This window comes from Suricata suricatta, chromosome 7, assembly GCF_006229205.1.
Source record: "Suricata suricatta isolate VVHF042 chromosome 7, meerkat_22Aug2017_6uvM2_HiC, whole genome shotgun sequence".
NCBI classification, from domain to species: domain Eukaryota; kingdom Metazoa; phylum Chordata; class Mammalia; order Carnivora; family Herpestidae; genus Suricata; species Suricata suricatta.
Window position 1 is genome coordinate 83609216 of NC_043706.1, and position 19783 is coordinate 83628998.

The 19783-nt window shown below is 40.1% G+C and overlaps 1 protein-coding gene across 3 annotated transcripts in view; it reads left to right on the forward strand.

Annotated features, from left to right (window-relative positions):
* KLHL32 (kelch like family member 32) overlaps window positions 1-19783 on the forward strand; it is a 253306-nt gene that overhangs the window by 193716 nt on the left and 39807 nt on the right. For all 3 annotated transcript variants that reach the window (XM_029944612.1, XM_029944613.1, XM_029944614.1), the window contains 3 exons: window positions 13846-13904; window positions 17281-17473; window positions 19395-19489. In XM_029944612.1, the coding sequence (XP_029800472.1) occupies window positions 13846-13904; window positions 17281-17473; window positions 19395-19489 (347 nt within the window). The remainder of the gene's footprint in view (window positions 1-13845; window positions 13905-17280; window positions 17474-19394; window positions 19490-19783) is intronic.

The following is a 19783-nucleotide window of genomic DNA, read 5'->3' on the forward strand; positions in this document are numbered from 1 at the left end:
ATTCCCTGCCCCCTTTTCTCTCTCTTCTGGTATCAGTTCCAGTCTATTTTCATTTTTTATTTTTTTCTCTCTTGTTCATCTTGATTGATTTCCATTCCTCAGTTGTTCATTACTCACAGATCTGTTCTTCTGCTTCCTCTAGTCTACTGTTTCTTCCAGCTAGTATATACTTAATTTCAGCTATTGAGTTTATCTCTGATTGGCTCTTTTTAATGTTTTCTGTCTCTTTGTTAAGGGTTTCACTGAGGTCCTCTACTCTTTTCTAGTTGAGTATCTTTGCGACCATTACTTTAAATTCTCTACCAGGAATATTACTTATCTCTGTTTTGTTTATGTCCGTTGCTGTGATTTTGTCATGTTCTTTCATTTTGGACATATTACTCTGTCTCCTCATTTTGTGTAATTCTCTGTGTCTGTTTTTATGTGTTAGGATAGTCAACTGCATCTCCTGTTTTTGAAAGTAGTGGCCCTATGAAGAAGAGGTCCTGTAGTGCCTTGCAGTGTAATGTCCCATGTTTATCAGAACCTGGCACCTTAGGCGTTCATCTTGAATATGTGTGCTATGTGCCCTGCTCTTGTGGCTCTGCTGCATTTTCCTTCCATCCATTCATCTGCAATGGCTCTCTTTGCCTGCTGTGGGCAGGGTTTAGTCCTTGTGTTTTTAGTGAGCCAGTGTGGGGCCGCCTTTGGATTAACTTGAGTCAGACCAGGCATTTGCCAGAGATGCAGTATCACCAAACTGCAGAACATGGGAGTGGGGTGCATGGTGCCACCAAGGTTTGTGCTTGTGGGAGGGGACCTGCAGCAGCCTCCACCAAGGCAGGCTGGGATGAGTGGGTGGACCCAGAGAACCATTCTGGGGCAGGTCATAAGTCAGATCATGTTAGCAAGGTTTGTGTTGTTCTGCTGTGGGAGGGGACCTGGAGTTGAGGCATGACTGGGGGGAGGGGGGGCTCTTGTCTGCACAACAACCCCAGGGTGTGGTGTGCTCTTAGCACGTTAGGTGGAGAGTGTTGGCACTGCACTGGTTCTAGCAGGTGTCCATGTGGGATGGCGAGGGAAATGGTGGGACCTGCCAGCTCTTTGTTTCCTTGAGAAGTCCCCCAATGATCCCTGTCCCTCTAGCTGCACTCTGAGATTAATAAACAAGCTTTCTCTCCTGTATGCCCCAGGTGTTTTTCAAACTGCTGCTTCTAGGCTGTATCTACACGGGGCTGTTTGTTGTGTTGTCTCCTTAATGTGGGGACTCAGTATTTTTCTCACCTTCCCGGCCCAGAAGCCTAGTGGGTTTTTTTTTTTTTTTAGTTACAAGTTTTAAACTCCCCTGATTGTAAGATTGTGTGAATTTTGTACCCTTTTGTCGTTCTCCTCTCTGGGCTGTGGAGTCCCTCCCTTATGCAGACAGTTGTGTAGGTCTGTTTAACTCTCAACTGTGTCTCTGCCCTTCCTACCATCTTTTTCTTTTTTTGTATTTATTTATTTATTTTATTATTTTTTTTAAAATAACAGTTTATTGTCAAATTGGTTTCCATATAACACCCAGTGCTTCTCCCCACAGGTGCCCCCCACCATGACCATCACCCCCTTCTCCCCTCCCCCTCCCCCTTCAATCCACAGTTCAGTTTTCAGTATTCAATAGTCTCTCATGATTTGTGTCCCTCTCTCTCCCCAACTCTCTTTCCCCCTTCCCCCTCTATGGTCCTCTGTTAGGTTTCTCCTGTTAGACCTATGAGTACAAACATATGGTGTCTGCCCTTCTCTGCCTGACTTATTTCACTTAGCATGACACCCTCGAGGTCCGTCCACTTTGCTACAAATGGCCAGATTTCATTCTTTCTCATTGCCATGTAGTACTCCATTGTATGTATGTATATATGTGTGTATATATATATATATATATACACACCACATCTTCTTGACCCATTCATCAGGTGATGAACATTTAGGCTCTTCCATGATTTGGCTATTGTTGACAGTGCTGTTATGAACACTGGAGTGCGTGTGCTCCTATGCATCAGCATTCAGCAGGCTTACGATCCGGTGGGCCCGGCAGCCCACAGACCTCAGGTGGAGCCAGGGAAGGGTTGGCTCTCCAGTCCCCCTGTGCGGTCCCGACCAGAAAGCCTCCTGGCTGCCAGAGGTTATTTTAACAGTGGCAGAAACTTGTAAAGTGGGTGGACTAGGATTTGAAGGCCTAGCGGACCTTAGAAAACCGAAACAATTTGACCAGCCCCGTGGCACGGGGAGGTTGGACTCAAGAGAGTGGCTGGCAACGCATGATCTGAAAGCGCCACCATTCCTACCATCTTTGATGTGGCCTCTTTAAATTTAGCTGCAGAGTCTGTACTGCCATCTTTGGGTCATTTGGGGGGTTATTCACACTGAGAGGGTTGTTCTCTAGTTGTATCTGCAGGATGAGGTGAGCTCAGGTTCCTCCTACTCTGCCATCCTCTTCAGAAGTCCTGATCATATGGTTTTTCTTAATGTGATATATCATGTTGATTGATTTGTGGATACTGAACTGTCTTTGCGTCCCAGGAATAAATCCCACTTGATTATGGTGAATGATCCTTTTAATGTATTGTTGGATTTGGTTTGCCAATCTTTCATTGAGGAATTTTGCATCTATCTTCATCGGGGTATTGGCCTATAGTGGGATTTTTTTTGTAATGTTTTCATCTGGTATGGTATCAGGGTAATTCTGGCTTCACAGAATTAATTTGCAAACTTCTCTTCCTCTTCTATTTTTGGAATAGATTGAAAAGAATAGGTATTAACTCTTCTGTAAATGTTTGCTAGAATTTACCTGTGAAGCTCTTCTGGTCCTGGACTTTTGTTTGTTGGGAGTTTTTTTGATAATTCAGTTTTATTACTAGTAATCTGTCTGTTTGGGTTTTCTGTTCTTCCTCATTTCAGTTTTGGAGGATTATGTTTTTCTAAGAATTTCTCTGTTTTTTTCCTAAGTTGTTCAATTCGTGGATGTATAATTTTTCATAGCTGTTTCTTGCTATCCTTTGTATTTTGGTGATATTGGTTGTTCCTTCTTCACCTTCATTTCTGATTATATTAATTTGAGCCCTCTCACTTCTTGATAAGTCTGTCTAAAGGTTTATCAATTTTATCTTTTTGAAGAACCATCTATTGATTCCACTGCTTGTCTATTTGAATTTTTTTACTTGACATACGCCCGTATCACTATAAACTTCCCTCTTAGGCCTTTTTTTTTGCTGCATCCTAAGGATTTGGGGTTGTTGTGTTTTCATTTTCATTTGTCTCCATGTATTATTTCATTTTCTCTTTGATTTGTGTTTTTTTCATATTTTTTCTTCCTCTAATTGCTTTCTAGTTTCATTGTGGTTCGAAAGATGCTTGATCTGGTTTTAGTCTTCTTAAATTTTTAGAGATTTGTTTTATTGTCTAATGTGCTCTCTCCTGGAGAATGTTCCATGTATACTTGAAAAGAATTTATATTCTGCTGCCTTTGGTTAGAATGTTTTGTATATATCTGTTGAGTCCATCTGGTCTAATGTGTCATTAAAAGACACTGTTTCCGTATTGATTTTCTGTCTGGATGATTTATCCATTGATATAAGTGGGAGAAGCAATCACCTTTAAGTAAATCTTGAAGACTTCTCAGCTTCCTTCAATAATCTTCTCTAGTTGTTTAACATCTGCTCTGACAAAATTCTCCCTTGCATTTAAATTAAATTCATTTGTATTCTTCCCATTTTTCCTTCTGCTGTCCTCAATAACCAGGGAGACAGCCACAGTCTTGGCTTCTCTGGATAACACCTCAATTATTGGCAATTCATTGATTTTCATTGAAGAAACATAGCTCATGTCAGGATTTAAGTGCTCTGTAATTAATGAATGAAGTTAGGAATTGGACTAAGGAAGAGGATAAATGAGATAGATCCAGTAATGACTGGTTTTATATACCAAATAAACTTCATATATGTACTTGGACATTAGTGGATATAGATATATTTAGATAAAAAACCTTATCTGGTGAATTACTGTCTTTTGCTTAATTGTATATTTCAATAGTTAAGAAAGTAACTACCAGGAATATATATCTTGTTGGCTTTGCTGAAGAAATTTCAGACTTGGCTACCAATAAGCCTTTGCTAATAGAAAGAAGAGATCTGTACTTGACTAGGATAACAAAACAGTGATGGATTACTGAAATCAATGTAATTTATATTTTCTTATCATTTACATTCCTTCCATTGACTCATTTAGTTTTCATATATTATTAATGCATTCCTAAATTTTGTACTGCATTTCTAAATTTTATATGCATTTCTCACAAATACTTTAATAAATATTTCCAGTTTTCTTAGCTATAAAACTAGTTTCTTAAACAATACTACGGTTTCCAGTACATATTCTTAAAGGTCTGACTACTTAGTATCTTCTTTAGTGAGGCCTTAGAAAAACACAGAAGTTCATTCCAGACTGGCTAGATCTGTCATCCTGGGATCAAGCTGATTTCTCTTTCAATATGGGTCCGTATGTTTCCTTTTCTGTTTTACTGAAAGTATCAACTTATTACAGATACTGCTCTATCCCTTTGTTTTGCCCCTACTGTGAAAGGAAATACATTTTCTTTGTTCTTCTTTTGCACTAATGCATGCTGCCTGTGTTAACCATGCTTAATGAAAACAATCTCAATTTTCTCAGGTTTGTTTCCCCCCACTGTGTACTTGAAATGAAAAACTCACTTCCTGTATACAGTACAATACCTTTAATTGGAAAGAAAAGGAAATCACCAGTGACACTTCTAATACCTTCAGTCGTCTGCCTTTTTCCTCAGGACCAGCTTGTCATAAATCAATTGTGAATCTAACCATGGATAGGGAGAGGTACTAGATTAAAAAAAGAGGTATACCCCTTAAAAAAACAAGCTGGTAGATGTCACCCTATCACTGATCTAGAAGTGTTACCCAGACTTATTGTTGCAAATAAAAAGATTTGTGAGTCTATTCCTTATCCTTTACCAAATAAGCAAGTATTCCTAATTTAATTGATGGGGAATTGGGTCATTGCCATCTTTCTGGTGGCTTGCAAGCTTTGCCTGAGGTAAAGGAAGTAAGGAGTTTAGAATGTGGATTTTAGGGGCTTATTTCTGTTCCATAACACACAAAGTGAATGTTTAAAGATTCGGTATTTCTAGCGTGTTCACTCTCTCTTCAAACTCCCTCCCTTTCCTCTGTCCATTTTGGGGTCAGGACACTTTGAAACCTGTCCATGGTTTTTAAAATGAGACATGCAGAGATGAATTCAGAAAAGCAGACTGTATGGATATGCCCATTAGCATTTAATTTAAGATGTTAGAGATAGTCAGATTTTACAGGCTCCTGTAGCATTTGACATTGTGACCCAATTCACAAATGCTCCACATCATTTCTACTTGAAATTCACAATACTGAAGCAAAAGAAGCATTGCGTATCCTGCAGTTGTGTGTTAAAAGGTTTGCTTTCCATTGTGAGATATTGTTTGTGAATGAAAATTAATCCTGAGCTCACCTTGCAAAACAGCTTACCTTTCTGTTTTTGTCAAATGGCACAAAGATAATAGGAAGCTAACCAAAAAATTAGTACTTTAAGACTGCAAAAAATAAGACAGATGCCACTGCATTTACTCCAAGGCAGTATTTAGTGCTTTCCTGATGCTCTTGGTGAATGCTACATCCTTATTAAGTCTTGTGCTGGTTCCGAGATAAATAAGATTAATTCAGCAAGTACGCTTCCTACCCTCTAGGAGCTGACAATCCAAAGAGCTTCTCAGATATTTCATTATGAAGGAACATTTGTTAAAACTTCTTTAACTCCCTAGAAGAGATGTTTATTTTCATCTTGATTAAGTTTATATGAAGCTTGCATTGCCCCATTTTAAATTAATTTATTCAGACCTACTAGGAGTGACATTGGGTTTCTAATATTCATTAAAATAAGAACAATGTAAAATTTCATAAACATTTTAAAATGCTATAGCTTTTCTCTATCTTTATAAATATTATTTTACTTGCATCTAAAAAAATTACATACAAAACGTGGGGAATTAACAGGGGGTGTGGTAGAGGCTGGCTTTTGGTCACAGAGCATGTGCAACTTCTCACCAACCAAGAGACACTGAGCTGTTTTCCTTACCACTTAATCTTTTTCCAGGCTGGTGTGCGGTGGCAACGAAGAGTAAGACATAGGTCCTCAATGGGACTCAGTGTAGCAGCGGGAACAGATTCAATAGATAATTCTAGTATAGCATGTGATATATGTGATGATAGAAATCTTTCCTGGGGACAGAAGTAGTGCAAAGCAGGGTGTACTTCACGCAGGTGTCACAAAGTTCAGAGTACCTTCCTAACTTGGCCTTCGGTCCACTGGGCTGCTTCCCATTTACTCATTAACCCCTCACTGTCCTCATGAGTGGGCTTCATGGTCTAATCATTTCGATAATTTTCCTGTCCTCTGGCAAGCACTTGCTCTTGGACAAACCCTGGGGTCCCGTTGTCTGTGCCTGTGCCCAGGCAGCTGGACCCTTTGGGAAGAAGCCAGTTGACAGGAGGGCTTGGTGTGGGATGTGCTCAGCTCTCCAAGCTCTCTCTGTACCCCACACTGGTGTCCCTCTACACCTCCCCAGTCCCCACTCACTCCGCTGTAGCTATTACTCAGCCACCCTTCACTGGCTAGAACTTTCTCAAAACCTCTGCTCCTCCAACTCAGAGACAGCACCTTTTCTTTTGCTTTTCAGACCAAATGTATGAGAGGAGGGTCTCATAGCAGGTCAGACAAGACCAAATGAGGCAGTGGAGAGTGTGAGGAGGCAGATGGGCAAGAGCTGGACTGGAAAGGAGCCAAGTGGGGATATGTTAGTGAGGAAGGTGCAGAGGTCTGATGAAGGAGCCTGAGAATATGGGATGGCAAGGTCAGAGGACGAGGGTTAAAGAAATCAAAACCAAAAAAGGAAAGGTGTGGTAAGAGGTGCCCAATACTGCTGGGACATTAAGGTCCAGAATATTTTCTCTACATTTTTCAATCAGGAACTCCTTGGAAATTTCAATGAAAATAGTTCTAGGGGAGTAGAAGAAACTGGAAGCTAGAATGCAGTGGTTTAGGGTGTGGAAGAGGAGGAGGAAGTACAAACTGCAAGTATAGGCCAAAAGTCAGGGTATCATCAAAAGCTCACTCCCTGAATCTGAGCTCACCAGACAACATTATGATTTTATCCTCCACCTACTGGGAGAGGGTGTGCTGTTTCTAGGTATACACATAATTTGGCCCATGTGACAGCCACAGTTTTTTTAAAGTTTATTTATTTTGAGAGAGAAGAGAGAGAGAAACACATGGGGGAGGGTCATAGAGAGAGAGAGAGAAACTACAAATTAATAAATAGCATTTTGGCTTTAGGAAGAAAAAAAGACAGTAAGAAGGGAAGAAAAAGATGGAAGTTTTGCTGAGAGAAGAGAGAGTAGCTAGAGGAAGAAATCCAGAGTCAAAGGAGGGAACTTTTTAAAGGATGCAAGTGCAGTAAGCAAACTGGTAGATAAAGGAAAGGAGAGAGTGGAATAGACGGGGGAGGGAATGGAGCCTTCTTTAGTTGGTAAAGGCTGACAGTACCCCTAGATGCCAGAAATGCTGGTAAGTCCACAGGATACCACAGGACGAGGGATTTGGGGTGGGGTTCTGTCTTGGACAGGAGAAGGGGAGACCCCTCAAACTCTAGGCCTGGAAGGCAGAAGACGATGCTGGATGTGGACCTGAGTCATCTCCCAGATGAGGGGCAGGGACCTGGGGTGGTTCCTTGTCAATGGAGTCAAGTGTCGAGGTTGTGCAGTGTCAGGACTAGTGTAGAGGGTCTGAGGGAGGCAGCCTTGGGTGGAAAAAAGCCTCTGAGAGAAAACAGAGGGAATGGACATGTTTTTAAAAATTAAGTGTCAGAGCTCATACTCAGGTTGGAAACCACAAAGTTGTGGTGGCCCAGTTTGTCAATTTCTGTCCTAGTTTTTGGTGGTACTCGGCAGAGAACTGGACAGGGCAGATCCTTGGATTTACTCGAGATAGAAGGTTTTTAGGCTAGAAATGGTGCAAAGGATCCTATTGGAAGGGGTTCAGCTTGTTGGGTTAGGTGAGTGTCAAGGATGTAAGATTTGCTTGAACGAGAACAAAGTGAGTTATTCAGGTAAGTTCATAAAAGCGTGTCTGTTGCCCCCGCAGGCAGCTCATCCATGTGAGGAAGCCACCTGCCTGGTGGAGGTCTGGAGCTGGGGAGTGTGGTGTGCCCACTTAAAAGTTCCTAGTGACCTGGAAGGTCCTCTAAGGACGAAGTCTTTGTCACTTTAGATTCTCACAAACCAGCTGTCTCCAGCACTTACTTTTTCCCCTCTCTTTTCACTTCTGCCCCAGCCTTTACCATTCCCCTCTGAATGAGATGAAAACAAAACTGCTGTAGTGTTGTACTGAGGTGAAGACAAACGGCAAAAACAGATCTTTTAAAATAAAAGAACTAAATGGCCTGAAGAAAGCAAATCAGATCACTTACATTCTCCAAAATAATTAACAAAGGTTTTAGCCAAAATGGACTTCCCTTTATCCTGAAGAAGTAGCATTTTGTTTACCCTCACATTGCTGCTCAGAAGATGAGGCTTAAAGATGCTAAGTGATTTTCACAGATCACACAGCTGGTGTTTGATAAAGTTCGAATTTGATCTCTGTGTCTCTGGTTTTTGGAAACCATGCTTTTCCCAAGAAACTAAACAATACAGTTGTTTATCACTACAACAAAGGTCTCAAAAACAGATGCTTACGTTATAAAAAGAATTCCCAAATGATACAACTGAAAGTAAAAGATACACTGAAGAATTCTCATACCTGGAGATTCGTTTAGATGATTTGATTATTTTTAATTATTTAATCGACCACTTTGCACAGGGCACAAGAGTCGAGCCTCAACGTTTAGGCGATCCATTTGTGTCTGTCTAGATGGATCTAAAAAAAGAGTAAAGGGGAATCTAGATGGCCTTTGTGGGTTAAGCGTCCAACTTCGGCTCAGGTCCTGATCTCAGGGTTTATGGATTTGAGCCTTATATAGGGGCTCTTTGCAGTCAGCATGGAACCGCTTTGGGTCCTCCGGCCCCCTTGCTCTGTGCCCCTCCCCTGCTGGCTCTCGTGAGCACTCTCTCTCAAAATAAATACACATTTCAAAGAAGGTAGAATAAAGAGTGAGCTGAATTACTTACCTAAGAATATGGGAAATATGTCATTTTCTTTATTCCCCAGGGGAGAGAAGAAGGCTAAAGCTGCATCATGGAAATAGGCAATGGCTGAAGAATCTGGGTGATAGTAGGCGGGAGATAAAACATCCAACAGGGACATAGCAAGCCAGGATGCCAGAGACTGGTAGAGGTGACCTTGAGAGCTTGCCCCTGTGTGGACCATGCAGAAATCTTTGGAGGCAGGATTACAGCAATCTATAGAATGAGTAATTGGGAGTTAGAGAAAATATTGATATTCTAAAGGACAGCTAACATCTGCATTGTGGCAGATTTTACCTTCATTTATTATTTCACCTATTTTAAATAACATATGGTACATTACTTATATGTTTTGGGTCACAAATTTATGTCTGTTCACTCTAGGTGACATAAATGTAATTTATATTTTCAAGTGCCTCAACCCTTTACAGATATTTTGTAAATTTGAGATTTTCTTTACAGATTTTTAGTCTATTAATTACCTATCCATTTGTGTGGTTTCCTCAAGTGTGACAGAAATAATATGGATAATAATTTTAATTTAATGCATTGATTAAGTATGCTCCTATTCAAGACACTAATATTAGTAGAAATATTCTTGGCTTTAATTGTTTAGGTAGCATTATAAACGCTGAAAATATGGACAGTCTAATGTGCAAAAGTAGATAACAAGAAAGTACCTTTTAATGTAAATATTATTTATTGTAAATATACCCATGGTATCCCTTTTTTAAGGACTAGTAATGAATTTGGTTCTATTTAAAAAAATTACTAATATGAACTCACACTAATGCCAGTCATTCTTTTGATAATTAGACTGTAAGTGTGAAGTTTTCATTTTTTGAGAATTAGAACAAACATATGAAGGAAAGCTTTACCATTAAAGGAAAAAGCCTGTGATACATTATAAACCAGCCAGTAATCTAGTTATTAGAAAAAAAATAAGAAATCTGTTTCATACTACAAAATTCATTTATATATTAATTCAATATTCTATACTTATTTTTTCAATACTCCATATATACTCATTTGCACTTTTTATGAAAATGATAAGAAATCTCCATAAATAAATGGCTACAGTGCTGTCGTGAACTTCCTCTGTGGATTGCCTGTATGCCATGCACTCTGTGAGGAGTGTACCAAACCTGTAAGAGAGAGATCGTCATCTCTAGTGTGCACATGAGGAACCTAAGCCTGGTTGTATTAAATCTTCCCCCAGGGATAGAGTCACAAAGGAACCTGCGAGGGGTTCCCGGAACTAACCCCCTAGTCTAGCATAAAGCTGCACACCGCAGGCCTCGGGGAGAGTTGCCGAGAACTTGACATGGTTTTCCACAGTCCTCAGTTGGCCGGCAGAATTCCAGCCTGGGGTGTCTTCCTGAGAAAACGGCACGTTCGGTTCTTTGCATCCCACTCTGGCCTAGTAAGGGCACTAGCGCTGCATTTCGTGCCATAGGTTTCTGCTAAGGAGTGTGGTGTAGGACTCTATATCAACAGATGTATTTTCTGTCCTTGAAAAAAAATAACAGAGCCACCAGACTTGACCTATCCTGACCCATGTGTATTGAGAGCTATTCTTCTTAACACCCTATTCTATAGACATCGTTAGTCTTGACCAGTTTTTGCTTTTGAGAGCAGTGAGTTTGGGAATCCGTGAATTCCAGCAGCGGAGGCAGAAGTTGCTTGTTTGGCAGTCAACTGTCATCCTTTCCGTGGTATGCATTCATCCATTTGTCACAACGTTTTGTGAGGAGCTGAACAGGGAAGCTTAAGAAAAATGCTTTACTCTTGTCTTGATGATAGAAAGCATTTCTCATTGCTGGTAACATGGTGGTAACTTTTCATTCCTTCTGGCAGTTTTTAAAGACTTATTTGACTTTGGGGAAACCTGCAGTATATCTTTAAGGCACAGTTCAAAAGTGTAAGACAGGGCTGTTCATTTTCAATTTTGGCTGAAAAGTCTTCACTTCGACTCTGGCACTTCAAAGTTAGGGAAAACTTGGCTTTAAAAATGGATGCTGGTACGAGATGGCATATTTAATGACAAATGTATCTATAGAAAGCTGTTAAGATGCAGATTATCCCCCCCCTGGGGTGGGGGAGGGAGATCAAAACTGCCAATCTATAAAATGTACTCGATAGAGGGAGGCCTAGAATCTATCTTTGCAAGTGCTTTGATTGCAGGGGACAGTATAGCAGCATGTGGCATCATAACCCAGAGCAGGCAAATCAGCTTGATGACTTTCAAAGCCAGGAATACTGCTGCAGGCAAGGGTACTCCAGTCTAGGAGAAATTAAAACATATAGAGACTGTTATTAATTCCATATCTATTTTTGTATAGTCAAATCTGTATGCAAATCCTTAGCATCTCATTTCAGCAGATTAATCTAAAAGTGAAGAGTGTTATGTGAAGAGAATGTAATGATAAGCTGTGCACACAACACTGCTAAAGATGTGTGGGCTGCGAACTTGGATGCTTTTTTAAAATTTATTTTTTTGTACTGAGAAGAAATGGTTTTTATATATGTGATCGTTTGTAAATTATTTCAAAGGAGGAAAACAGTAGGACCAATTTCTAAGGTTTTTCCCTTGCAATCCTGACTTGGCAAAAGTTACAACACTGGGTTTTTTTAGGCACCTCTCATGGTTTAACATTCCAGAAGTAATCAACCAAATAACTAACTAGGAATTTTATGTTTACTTCCACCTAGTACCCCAATATCTCATTTTTAAGCATTGTCCTATGAGTGAAAATTTGTATGTAAGGGTAAGGAATCTAATTACCGCGTGCAGATTAAGGGAAAAAAACTATTACGAATGCATCTGTAGAAGAGAGTAAATAATAATTCTGAGGAGCATGAAGATAAATTGCATGCCTTGCTTAGGAGAGAGGATGTAATAGCTACATTCTAATCCATTGGTTGTACATTTAATCTATAATGGGCAGACTCTGATACATATAGTAGTGTAAATATTTTCAAATAGTGTCATAAACAGATAGTTTACTGCAGTAGCTATTAATTCCATCCCATATTTCTAAAACAAGGAGAAAAACTGTCAAAGTTTTGAAATTATAGGTGGGAGCTTTGCCCTCTGCTCCCTCCCATTTGGAGAAATGGTTATAGGCGCGCTGGACACTAATCTGGTGGTTATGGCCCAGATCAAAAGCACTTGGCGATCATTTCAACCCTGAAGACTTGTGGGGTCTCAATAGATTTGATTATTCTTGTGTAGTTATGCTGAGAAAGAATTATTGGATGTTCAATTTTTAATCAGATAAGAAAAGGAAGGTTGGGAAGAACGCAAACATGCCTCTGTATTCATTTGGACATACATTTTGACTGTGTAGGCATTTCAGCCCCAGCTTTCTTAAGTGTATTTTCTTTTCCTATGGTTTTATTTTAAAATGAGATATTCCATAGGAAATACAGAGAAGACTTTCTTTGAGGGCAGGAAGCTCTCGTTTCTCTGTTTCTTGTGGACTTATTCCACAGATAAAGCTTTCACTGATCTTAAAAGTAGTTGCAGGCTACAGGGAGAATATAAAAAAAAAAAGTCCTCCAGTTAATAAAAGCCATGGTCAGTTACATGAAAGATATAACCTCCTTGTTGGGGTTGAACAAGAGAGTAATGATTGGCCTGGACAGGTTCCCTTTCCTTTATGTATCCTTTAGTATTGATGGATTGTTCTAGCTCAGCTGAGGATTGGGCACTAATACTCTGGATTCCGGTTGACTGGACTCCTGGCCATGGAGTTGATGGTGGTGATGTGTTTAAAGTATTTGAGCCATCACAGCAAAAATTATACTGGACAAATTAAGCAGATAAAGACTTTGTTCAGGACTATTGTAATAGGGGAGGGAGACCAAAATGCAGTCTGAAATCAATGCCTCTGAAGAACAAGAAGCAGGAGGGTTTTTAAGCACTGGGGTGAGCTAGTAGAAAAGTACTAAAGGAGTTCTGTCTATGTGCTGCCGAAGCGAGCACACTAAAGGAGTTTTGGAGGAAGGTTGATCAATGTGATACACTGAGCACATTCAGTTACCCTGATTTTATTAATGTTTTTCTCCATGATAAGGCCATTTGTGTTTTCTGATTGGCACCCATCTACATGAGGCTCCTCCCCTCCATAGAAACTGGTAGATATAACATTAACTTCCCTGATGATTACATTTCAGTGAGAAGGTTAGAGCTACAAAATTGCCAGTTTAGCTAAGGAAAAGAATTTTCCATATAATTCTGTACTGGGCATAAATTGTACAGAGATGTGTCTATGTGTGTTATGTTCATTCCCACTCCCTGGCATACGTTGCCCCTCATTCTGGCCACGCAGAGCAGCTTGTCAGAATTGGGGCCTCTTGGGAATTTCAGCATACTTGTTGCTTGCTCTCAACTGGATTGCTTCTAAAATGTTTCTTGAAAATGAAACTGCTTCAACAATAAGCTTCTTAATTATGTCATGGGTTCACCACGAGGGTATACAAACAGATCCTCAGCAGTAGCTAATTTTCCTTTAATTGTATCCATTCTTATGTTGGAATATCCTATTTCGTATTCATGAAAGCACTAACACATGTTAATCCATTACAGGTGGAGTAACTAACACAGCACAATATCAGAACAGACTAATGGTATATGAACCTAACCAGGTAAGAATCATATAAGAAAAACTCATTACCTTAATTAAAATGAATTTTAAAAGATTTCCACAGTAATTAGTAGTTGAAATGCCAAGTCTGTACACACACGTGCATCTTAAATTTATATAGAGAAATGGAAGCATCTGGATAAACTGCCTTTTGGTTGCTTTATTTTTCCTCACAAAATTTCAATTCCTTTAGTTTTATGCTGTACATAATGCTTAACTCTTTAAGAGTTTCAGAGTTGATGATGCCTCATATGCCCTTTATTTCCATCATCTCAAGTGACTATTCATATTCAGAGGCATCCAAAGAAAGGATTTTGATTGACCTGTTGCTCTGTCCTTTAAGGAGGCGTGTCCTTCCAAGAGGGGAACATGCCTATTGTTTCATTACTCCCAAGTAAAATAGTAACTTTTATTTAACTCAGTATAGCCAGAATGTCCTAGAGCAGTGTCCAGGACAAGTCTGAAGTAGAAGTATCTGAAAAGCATATTTCATCTAACAAATGGTGCCTGAACTGGAACCATTTTGATGGTGTCTGTCCCTTCTTCTGTCCACTTGTCATACACAATGACTTTTTTGTCCCCAAAAGAACTATTAAAATTTTTTTAAATGTTTCTTTATTTAAGAGAGACAGAGACAAAGCATGAGCAGAAGAGGGGCAGAGAGACACAGAATCCCAACCAGGCTCCAGGCTGTGAGCTGTCAGCATAGAGCCCGACACAGGGCTCAAACCCACGTACCATGAGATCATGACCTGAGTTGAAGTCAGATGCTTAACCAGCTTAGCCACCCAAGTGCCCCAAAGAAGAACTATTGTTATTCACTTTTCTTTCTACCAGAATACCTGTGGCCCTGCAAATGTTTTCAGAATTGCACCATGTGCATGATTTTGATAATGTAAATATTTTTCAGGATTATGACAGTATTCTAAAAATATTTGAACTGGGATTAACATTTATTAGCTGGAGGTAATGGAACATGAAGTGACAGGTTAGCCTTGGCAGTCTGGGTCAGGACTGGCCACCAAATGAGCGTCCTGCTTGGTATCTTTTAATTTCAACATTATTTTTTGATTCTGAATTTAACGAAGGTACTTCTCTCTTTGCAAGTGTGTTTCCTGATGTCATTAGAAGCTATAGATTTCAGAGACCACATGTCCATGGGCCAGATGTCTCAAGAGGGATCATTAATTGCAGTTACTTGAGTTTGGTGCACACATGGTTAAAAAGGAGGAAGGTGTTAACATTTCTCAAATGAGTTCTGTTTCATGTTTGTATACACATGCTCTTTTTAAAAATTCTGCTGGCATATTGTTTACGGTGGGTTCTGGCAAACATCACATCTGCTTGCATCTTGCTCAGAATCTCAATAACTCTATCATTCAGCCCTGGTGCTTATTTCTCTTCTAGGCCTTTGTGGAGAGTCGATAATGCCTGCCATCTGCCACAGAGCACATCGCTACCTGCCAACAGGCAGGCTGGGGTGACCTCTGCTTCCCCATCACTGATTAGTATTCACACGCTAGCTTATTAGGAATGACCCCACTAGGCCTCTCTGTTTCTTTGCCTTTGCAGTGGTTGGCGGCTCACCTGGCAGGCACGACAGTGAAGGAAGCTAAAGATATAATCAGGGGATGCAGGCAGGCTTTATAAACCAGATGGCGTCCACAGTCCTGTGGCAGGGGACCGGACTGCTAATGCACACGTTGATTCCTAATAGTGGAATAGGTTGCCTCATAGAAAGCACCCGAGGAAAGCATCGTCAGCGTTTTGAGTTAAATCCACTCATGTGAAGTGTATTGAAGACGTTTCTTTGCAGAACATGTGAAAGAAACGTTTGGCTACTTTATTAAAGATGGCATTTGATTGGAAGGAGATTCTTAGACTATGTTTAAAAAGAGGGAGCAAATAAATGCAAGCCTTTCAAACTGTATATACCATTCTTTTTTAAGTTTATCTTTAAAGGAGAAATTAGAGTTGAGCTGGTAGATAGGCCTTTAGTGAATGGACCAATATTTATATAAACCTTTTTTTTTTGCTTAACCCTTTACAGCTTTGTAAGCTAGTGAAATTCTATGTATTCAAAACATCATATGATTTTTTTAGTCAAAATATAAATTTTTCTTGGAAAGTTCTGGGTTCTTCCTGTAGGTTAGTGTTCATGTAGAAAGGAAATGGTTAAATTTGCTTATCTGTTCATTACTTGATTGAGATTTAAAATTGAGGTCATATTTGATTTTCATCTGATTTTGCAATTTACGTTAGATTTTTTTAAAGGAGCCATATTTAAGGGGAGGTGAGCATGTCTTTCCCATTATTAGCATGACCCAGTACCAAATAGTTGAGGTTTCACCATCCTTGAAGTTGTATAAAACTTGGCTTTCTACCAAAACAAACAAATGTGTGCCTAGAAGTAACTTTCCCCCATTGGTAAAAAGATGTGATTATAAATATGTTAAAAGGTACTAATACAAAGGCCACATGGAACTTTGTTGTTAAATAAGATCTTAGCTCTTCCTTGATGTTGGAATGTTAATTTTGGACAGACCAGCAAAGTTACACTAACCCTTGTTTATGTAGAGGCCTTGGGTAGCCAACAATTATTATCACAATAATTTTTTAAAGTGTGTATTTATTGGACATTTATTATGTGGCAGTCACTCTTTTAGATGTTTCATGAGTATTAACTAATTTAATTCTCAAAACAAGCTTGTCAGGTAAGGTAAAACTCTCCCCACTTTACAGACAAGGAAACAGGCACAGGTCACACAAAGGTTATAAACTTAGGCATTCTGGATCCAGACCCTGTTTTCTTTCTTTCTTTTTTAATGTTTTATTTATTTTGGGGGGGTTAGAAAGAGGGGGAGAGAGCGAACCCCAAGTATGTTCTGCACCATCAGCACAGAGCCCAAAGTCAATGAACTTTGAGATCATGACCCAAAATCAAGAGTCAGACACTCAATCAACTGAGCCACTCAGGTGCCCCAAGAGACTGGTTTCTTAATCATTCCACCTAGCCAGGTGCTTTTACTCTTGCACAATTTGCATGAGTAAGTTCTCTCATTTGGTTGAGACAGCCATCATGAAAACTCTGTTCTCATGAGCTCCCATTATAAAATGAAAAGTGCTCTATAAAATGCAACCCCAACAAGAGGAAATGCCTCATGTAAGTTGCAAAATAAAGTTGGAATACGTGGTTTTCTGCACATGCTCTCAGGTAAAATGCCTATACCTTTTAGTCTGTGAGCAACATTCAAATCGAATGCGATCGACACACTTTAGACTCCCGGATACTAATGAGGCACTGCTGTTTTCTGCCACGGAGGCCTCCTGTTAACAGAATTCACCTGAATCTCTTTCTTTTCCCCTCCCTCCCCCAGAATAAATGGATAAGCCGCAGCCCTATGTTGCAGAGAAGGGTTTACCATTCCATGGCTGCCGTTCAAAGAAAGCTTTATGTTCTCGGAGGCAATGACCTGGACTACAATAACGACCGGATCCTTGTGCGGCATATAGATTCTTACAACATAGACACTGACCAGTGGACGCGTTGTAATTTCAACCTGTTGACTGGCAAGTACCTTTGACTTAGTAAATCGGGAAAAGCAGAAATTCAAGACATTGCCCGACTTGTTTTCTTATACATCTTTGGTGCATCTCTGAATATCAAGTGCTTGGTAGCAGAACACCTTGCTTTTATTAATCAGAAAGGTGCACATTATTTATGTCACAAAATGTCACTCCGTCAGGTGGCTGACCTACTTTCTCAGGGCGCCTCTTACCTTCGTGCAACTTCTCACTTGGCTGAGAGAGGTATGTCAAGTCCTTTCTGGTCAATAAGTATTCACAGAAGAACCTTGATACAGTTAAGAGGAACCAGAGAATTAGGAACTCTTTACAGAGCGATGTTTTTCTTTTCACTTTGGTCTTCTTTTATTTATTTTGAGTTCAGGAGTAGGGTCTTTACTATTTGTTACTGTCACATATGGTTTCTGGCTGTATTCTCCTAACAACAAAATCTTAGAGACCAATTCTGTGCCTAGGGGTTTGGTGTTGTTTCTGGCCACGTAGCCCTTTAAGTATTATCAAGGGTAATGCTAGGTATGGACCCTCATCTCACAAGGGAATAAAAGGAAAGCCATGAACAATTGCTAACGTTTCTTTACGGAGTTGAAAGCCTTTCAGTTGTCGGCTTACATTATAAACCTCCAAGGGGATCAGGTCCTTTCCAGGCTGCTCTACTAATAGGAAAATCACAAACCCCAAATGGTGGGCTGGACGAGCAGCTGAGGACATCTCAATATGCTGAGTGGGCACTTAGCCACTCACGGCTATGGCTGCAGAAGCCTCACTGAGTGCAGAACCAGTGTGAAAGGGTTAGATGCCTGTGTGGAGCTCTGGTTTTTGTGAAAACGATCATAGGGCCCACCTACAAGAACTGAACTCTCTCTCTCTGGGTTGCTATATAGTAGCACCTTAGCCCCTCAGTCCCTGGATCTGTGATTCTGTCTGTCATAGGATCCAGCTTATTGATTGCCGCAGTCAATCCTGTGTCAGCCCATCAATAAAAAGAGACCATCTCACTCTCTGATGGCCTCCAGGGAAGAATATGTGGTGAATAGTGAGTTATTCTGTCTTCTTTTTTAAGTGGGGGAGGAACCCTTCATCATTTTGGCGTGTCAGTATCTATGGAGTACCCTGGTTGGTCCCAGATCGGGAACTTTAACATAGTCTTAAAACTGTTGTGTATAGGGGAGAGAGAGGGATGCAAAACTTGAGAGACTATTGAATACTGAAAACGAACTGAGGGTTGAAGGGGGAGGAGGGGAAAAGGTGGTGGTGATGGAGGAGGGCACTTGTGGGGAAGAGCATTTGGGTGTTGTATGGAAAGTAATTTGACAATAAACTACTTAAAAAAAAAAAGCTAAAAAACAAAAAAAAAACCCAAAAAAACAAAACCCTGTTGTGTATGTAAAGAAAAGGAGGGTAGTAACTTCATCAATCTTTTCTGTCATTTGTCTTCATTTGGGGGACACTGAGGGCATGGCTCTGTTTTATTGGTTTCTTGGGGCTGCAGCTGTTACTTTATGAATGTAAGCACTTGCCTTAAAGCATTTATAGGTACAAGAAGCATTTTGCATTTTGAAAATATACCTTATTTCCATCCCCGTAACTTAATGGCATACAGAATAGTATAGAACTCTTATTTTGTTATTGCTTACTATTGCTGCATTTAATGCTGTATTTACTAACTTGGCTGGCTAGTCCGTATTGTGTCTTGGTTCTGACCTGACACAGATTCATTCTCTGTGAAGGAGTGGTTAGTTCTTCTCTCGAGTACTGGGAGGCAGTGATTAGTTGCTGCAAAAATCCTGTGGAGCATACAAGTGTGCCACAGGGGGAAATTGTATCCCTCAGTGGCAAAAGGGTTAATTAAGACATGCAAGGAAAAGGGATTTATTTTTTTCTTTTCATTCAATTCTCTTTACTTTAGGCCAAAATGAATCTGGAGTCGCTGTCCATAATGAGAGGATATATTTAGTTGGTGGATATTCGATTTGGACAAATGAGCCTCTGGCTTGTATCCAGGTGAGTGGTTGAAGTTCGCTCCGGTGGTTCAGTGAGGTTACTTTTTGCAGTGCTGCTCCTGAAGGAAGAGAACTTACTCCTGGAAAGAGGTGTGAGCTCCCTTTGTGTAGCTAGTTCAGTCACTAAACTTCATCCTGATTCCTAAAAATAACGGCTAATAAAAGGTCAAGCCCTACTGAAAATAAAGATGGGGAGGAGCTTTGAGAATATATACAGCAAAACCTTGGAGCGAGCGATTGAGCATAATTTGTTCTGGGAGTGTTCTGCAAGGCAAGCAGACATTTCTAATTTTAA